The sequence below is a fragment of the Coregonus lavaretus genome (genome assembly GCF_964263955.1).
Source record: "Coregonus lavaretus genome assembly, chromosome: 33".
Lineage (NCBI taxonomy): Eukaryota > Metazoa > Chordata > Actinopteri > Salmoniformes > Salmonidae > Coregonus > Coregonus lavaretus.
The window spans coordinates 4,835,340-4,841,993 of NC_140020.1; the positions used below are offsets into that span (position 1 = coordinate 4,835,340).

At 51.7% G+C, this 6,654-nt stretch overlaps 1 protein-coding gene across 2 annotated transcripts in view; it reads left to right on the forward strand.

Annotated features, from left to right (window-relative positions):
- The window catches only part of LOC311108683 (protein eva-1 homolog C-like), a gene marked incomplete at its 5' end in the record, with an annotated part of 140,984 nt that extends 135,541 nt beyond the window's left edge, over positions 1-5,443 (forward strand). The window contains 2 exons of one of the 2 annotated variants that reach the window (XM_084151393.1): positions 32-229; positions 4,859-5,443. In XM_084151393.1, coding sequence (XP_084007519.1) covers positions 32-229; positions 4,859-5,244 — 584 coding nt within the window. In that variant the 3' untranslated portion in view covers positions 5,245-5,443. The remainder of the gene's footprint in view (positions 1-31; positions 230-4,858) is intronic. The other variant, XM_084151394.1, reaches the window with a different exon arrangement.
- Positions 5,444-6,654: the final 1,211 nt, after the last annotated feature.

Genomic DNA, 6,654 nt, shown 5'->3' on the forward strand with positions numbered 1-6,654 from the left:
ATAGCATCTGATCCCGATGTTATGCTCTTAGTTATCCCTTCAGGCAAGAAGAAGCGAGGGAGAGAGTCGGGCTCCTACTCCGGGGAGGTGAGGACGAACGAGGGAGGAGAAGGAGTGAAGGAGAGCGCCCCCCAGCCTCCGGACATGAACCCTGTAATCAACGCTACGACGGGCAGCACCAACATGGCCCTCATCAGTAGCGCCCTGGCAGCCTACAACTACATAGCAGGTACAGCAACGTTATAGCAAGTACAGCAACGACCACACAACGTTACAGCAACATAGCAGGTACAGCAACATTCATTCACACGACGTTGAACCAACATAGCAAGTACAACATTCACACAATTTACACCTTTATAGAAGGTTGAACGTTCACTCAACCTACAGCTTCATAGCAGGTACAGCCACAGTCACATAACATTACAGCAACTTTGCATGTACAGCAACATTCCCACAATCTCTGATGACCGTGAAGTAGAGAAGAGGTTAGTATTGGGCTGTGAGGGGTTAAGATCAACACTTGTTGATGCTAGGGTCCTGTAGTGGGTTGACATTGCTACTTCAGTGTATACTTTCTGCTAGGGTGGATGTGAGTGGTGCAGCCGTTAATCTAGACTGAGGTTCCCTCTCCACAGTGACTGAGAGGACGTAAATACTGGCTGGAGGAATGCAGACTTAGAGCAGAGATGGGTCCCCCTGTAACTTCCACCACACACACACACACACACACAGCCACACTCTCACACGCACATACACTGAGTATACCAAACATTAGGAACACCTTCCTAATATTGAGTTGAACAACCCCCACCCCCCACTTTACCCTCAGAACAGCCTCAATTCGTCGGGGCATGGACTCTACAAGGTGTCGAAGGCATTCCACAGGGATGCTGGCCCATGTTGACTCCAATTTTTCCCACAGGAGTGTCAAGTTGGCTGGATGTTCTTTGGGTGGTGGACCATTCTTCACATGGGAAACTGTTGCAGTTCTTGACACAAACCGGTGCTCCTGGCACCTACTACCAGACCCCGTTCAAAGGCACTTAAAACATTTTGTCTTTCCCATTCACCCTCTGAATGGCACACACACACAGTCCATGTCTCAATTGTCTCAAGGCTTAATAATGCTTATTTAACCTGTTGTCACGATCGTCTAATGAGGAGGACCAAGGCGCAGCGTTGAAAGTGAACATAGTATTTATTAGACTGATCACACGATCAAAATAACTGACGAAAACGTGATGTCTCTGGTTACATACACAAACCAAAATGAGAACAAGAAACCACAACACAAAGTGAAAAGCCAGACAGTTAAATATGGCTCCCAATCAGAGACAACCAGCTGACACTCGTTGCCTCTGATTGGGAGTCACTCAGGCCAACATAGATATACAAACATAGAATCACACACCCTGGCTCAACATAACATAGTCCCCAGAGCCAGGGCGTGACAGTACCCCCCCCCAAAGGCGCGGACTCCGACCGCGCTAAACAACCACAACAGGGGAGGGACCGGGTGGGCACTCCGCCTCGGCGGCGGATCCGGCTCCGGACATGACCCAGGCACGGGTTGTGCTGGACTGACGACACGCACCCCTGGCTTGGTGCGTGGAGGAGGAACGGGCCTTACCAGGCTGACGACGCACACCGTAGGCTTGGTGCGTGGAGCAGGGACAGGCCGGACTGGGCTGGACTGACGAAGCACACCACTGACTTGGTGCGGGGAGCAGGAACGGGCCGAGCCGGGCTGACGATGCGCACCACAGACTTGGTGCGGAGAGCAGGAATGGGCCGGACTGGGCTGGCGACGCGCACCACAGACTTGGTGCGGAGAGCAGGAATGGGCCGGACTGGGCTGGCGACGCGCACCACAGACTTGGTGCGGAGAGCAGGAACGGGCCGGACCGGGCTGACGACGCGCACCACTGACTTGGTGCGGGGAGCAGGAATGGGCCGGACCGGGCTGACGAAACGCACCACTGACTTGGTGGGAGTAGCAGGAACAGGCCGGACCGTACTGGGAACACACATCACTGGCCCTACGTGGGGATCAGGAACAGGCCGGACCGGACTGGCAACACACGCCAGTACCTCTCGCCGTGCCTCTACATCCTCCTTCCCCCTGGTGACCAGTGACTCCCGTAACCTGGCCGCCTCCTGCTGCCCCGTCGTCCACGGCGTTAGCCCCCCCCTAAAAAATGTATGGGCTTCACGCCTACCCGTGGCCAAGGCCTCCATCCCTCTCGCCAGACTCTCACCCCACTGCTCCAAAGTCCAACCTCTCTCCTCTTGGCTTGGCTTGGCCCAGTCGAGACTCCTACTCCACTGCTCCCAAGTCCATCCTCTCTCTTCTTCACGCTGCTTGGTCCTGTTATGGTGGTTTCTTCTGTCACGATCGTCTAATGAGGAGGACCAAGGCGCAGCGTTGAAAGTGAACATAGTATTTATTAGACTGATCACACGATCAAAATAACTGACGAAAACGTGATGTCTCTGGTTACATACACAAACCAAAATGAGAACAAGAAACCACAACACAAAGTGAAAAGCCAGACAGTTAAATATGGCTCCCAATCAGAGACAACCAGCTGACACTCGTTGCCTCTGATTGGGAGTCACTCAGGCCAACATAGATATACAAACATAGAATCACACACCCTGGCTCAACATAACATAGTCCCCAGAGCCAGGGCGTGACAGTACCCCCCCCCAAAGGCGCGGACTCCGACCGCGCCAAACAACCACAACAGGGGAGGGACCGGGTGGGCACTCCGCCTCGGCGGCGGATCCGGCTCCGGACATGACCCAGGCACGGGTTGTGCTGGACTGACGACACGCACCCCTGGCTTGGTGCGTGGAGGAGGAACGGGCCTTACCAGGCTGACGACGCACACCGTAGGCTTGGTGCGTGGAGCAGGGACAGGCCGGACTGGGCTGGACTGACGAAGCACACCACTGACTTGGTGCGGGGAGCAGGAACGGGCCGAGCCGGGCTGACGATGCGCACCACAGACTTGGTGCGGAGAGCAGGAATGGGCCGGACTGGGCTGGCGACGCGCACCACAGACTTGGTGCGGAGAGCAGGAATGGGCCGGACTGGGCTGGCGACGCGCACCACAGACTTGGTGCGGAGAGCAGGAACGGGCCGGACCGGGCTGACGACGCGCACCACTGACTTGGTGCGGGGAGCAGGAATGGGCCGGACCGGGCTGACGAAACGCACCACTGACTTGGTGGGAGTAGCAGGAACAGGCCGGACCGTACTGGGAACACACATCACTGGCCCTACGTGGGGATCAGGAACAGGCCGGACCGGACTGGCAACACACGCCAGTACCTCTCGCCGTGCCTCTACATCCTCCTTCCCCCTGGTGACCAGTGACTCCCGTAACCTGGCCGCCTCCTGCTGCCCCGTCGTCCACGGCGTTAGCCCCCCCCTAAAAAATTTATGGGCTTCACGCCTACCCGTGGCCAAGGCCTCCATCCCTCTCGCCAGACTCTCACCCCACTGCTCCAAAGTCCAACCTCTCTCCTCTTCGCTTGGCTTGGCCCAGTCGAGACTCCTACTCCACTGCTCCCAAGTCCATCCTCTCTCTTCTTCACGCTGCTTGGTCCTGTTATGGTGGTTTCTTCTGTCACGATCGTCTAATGAGGAGGACCAAGGCGCAGCGTTGAAAGTGAACATAGTATTTATTAGACTGATCACACGATCAAAATAACTGACGAAAACGTGATGTCTCTGGTTACATACACAAACCAAAATGAGAACAAGAAACCACAACACAAAGTGAAAAGCCAGACAGTTAAATATGGCTCCCAATCAGAGACAACCAGCTGACACTCGTTGCCTCTGATTGGGAGTCACTCAGGCCAACATAGATATACAAACATAGAATCACACACCCTGGCTCAACATAACATAGTCCCCAGAGCCAGGGCGTGACACCTGTCTAATCCCCTGATTGAAGTCGATTTAACAAGTGACATCAATAAGGGATCATAGCTTTCACATGGATTCACCTGGTCATTCTGTCATGGAAAGAGCCGGTGTTCTTAATGTTTTGTATACTCAGTGTGTATCCACACAGGCATGCACACACGCGCACACACAGCCACACTCTCACACACACATATACACACACACACACACACACACAGTACATCCGTCCTCGTCCGTCACCTGCTCCATCCAGCTGCTAAAACACACAGAGGAGAGAGGGAGGAGAAAGAGGGAGAGAGAGAGAGAAAAGTATTTCCTGTTTCTATACCTCCTACTCTTACGGCTAAATAAACACACTTACTGGTGAAGTAACTGTACCGTACACACAATCAGATAACCATACAGGACACTCAGTCCAATAACCATACCATACAGGACACCGTCAGATTACCATACAGGACACTCAGTCCGATAACCATACCATACAGGACACAGTCAGATTACCATAAAGGACACAGTCAGAAAACCATACAGAACACACACTGTACTGGATGTACATAGGCCTGAGGGCCCTCCCTCCCTCTATCAGACTGTGTGATCTTCCCCTGTGATTTAACCACTATTGTCTGTCCCAGTCTCTGTGGTCATGGGAGCAGAAGTGAAGATGCTTTCATTTCAAGCCAATCTCTCTGTGTTCAAAATTGTTTCACTGAGCAGTTGTGTAAGGCCAGCATGTGTGAGGCAAGCAAAACAGGCTAAGCAAGTCAGAGTTAAATTAGTTTTTGCTTTCAAAGGCAACACCTGTACTTGAAATGAATGAATGAACTACATATGAACTATGAGTAATTTGTCTCTATATATGATAGTATTTGACTCTCTCTCTCTCTCCCTCCCTTTCTTCCTCCCTGTCTCCAGACCACCCAGAGCGTGCAGCTCTCTACTTCTTGTGTGGCGTGTGCCTGGGCCTCTTCTTTACCCTCTTTGCTCTGGTGGTCCAGATCTCCTGCCGCACTGACTGCCAACCCCGCCGTCGCCCCGGCACCACCACCAAGAAGCGCCCGCGACCTGCCGACTCCTCGTCCGACTCCAGAGACTCGGACTCGGACTGGGACACCACGTCGGACCTGTCGGCACGCCGCCACCGCCGCTTCGAGCGCACGCTCAACATGAACGTGTTCACGTCAGCGGAGGAGCTGGAGCGCGCGCAGCGGCTGGAGGAAAGGGAGAGGATCATACGAGAGATCTGGATGAACGGTCAACCGGATATACCCGGGACGCGCAGCCTCAACCGCTATTACTGAGGCAGGACCGTAAATGAACCTCTACTAGATCTAGAAAGGGGGACTGTGAAGGTTGGAGCGCAGTACTTGAGATGGGATGTGTAGGACCACAAATGGACCTCTGGGGTTTGGGGATGGGGCCCCATGACCTGTGAAGGTTTGGAACCCTCTGTCTGGGGATCCCCCTGTCAGTCTGTCTGTATCCATGTGGGTACTCTAGAGCAAAGCCCCCCCCCCCCCCCCCCTCTGTTTCTGCAGTGAGAATAAGCTCCTCCTTCTCAGCATGGTATGCTCGACCGGAGCACACCTCTCATTGGTGGAGGCTGAAGGTGGAAGGTCATCTAACTGCACAGCCTTGCATTTGACCTCATCACACCCTCCTGAAGTGGAGGATCTTGGGATATTTAGGCTGTGAAGCCTGAAAGGTGACTTAAGGACAGTTGCTAATGTTACTCCAGTGTTGCCTAGTAGATATTGAGAATTGGGCAGCTTGCTTCATGCTCACTCACCCTCCAGTATTTAAATGGGTGAATGGTTTTCGGAGAGGCATAGCACTTACAGTGAAATGTACAGCGTAACACTTAAGAGGGAAATGACTACGGTCAACCGACGCTGCCTTTTGAACCCAAAATGTGTTTTTTGGAATTCATCTCAAACCCTTTATGAAATGTATTTTATATAATATTTAATAGTTTTTTTTTTTGTTATTGTGTATTTTTTTCTTTACAGTTATTATTATGAGATATTTTTATACTGTGGCGATTGAAGCTTGTCTGGCACCTCAGGGATGCAATCCTAGGGCTACGTCCCAAATGACACCCTATTCACTTTATAGTGCACTACTTTTGGCTAGAGCCACTTATGGATCTGGCAAAGCGCTGGACAACATTTGTGCGCTACATAGGGAATAGGGTTCCATTTTGGACGGAGCCCCTATTGTTTCTGTGTATGGTAGTTTATATTGGCTTCCTAAGAAGGGGATCAGGGCCTGTATTTAACAAGTGTCTCGAGTATGAGTGCTGATGGAGGATCAGGTTACCCTTCCCCCCTGTCCATGTAATCTTGTTCATTATGATCTAAAAGGCAAAACTGACCCTAGATCAGCACTCTTACTCTGAGACTTTATGAATTAAGGCCCAGTACAATACTCCAGATGTGTCGGCATACATTTTTTTTTGAAAATCATCATTTAAAAAACCTTGGAGGTCAAGTGATTTATTAAGCTTATTTTTTTATATGTTATAAGTGCAGTGCCTTACCTGGCAACAAGGATGTCTATTGGTGGAAAAGAAAACCCCAGTCACCTGAGTCAACCAATCATTATGAATTTATGAAACAATCAATCAATTCCAATCATGTTTATTGTCCATGTTTCTCAATATGTTATGTTTCTCACTTTGTCAAACAGGCTTGTGTGTGTGTTGTCCATGT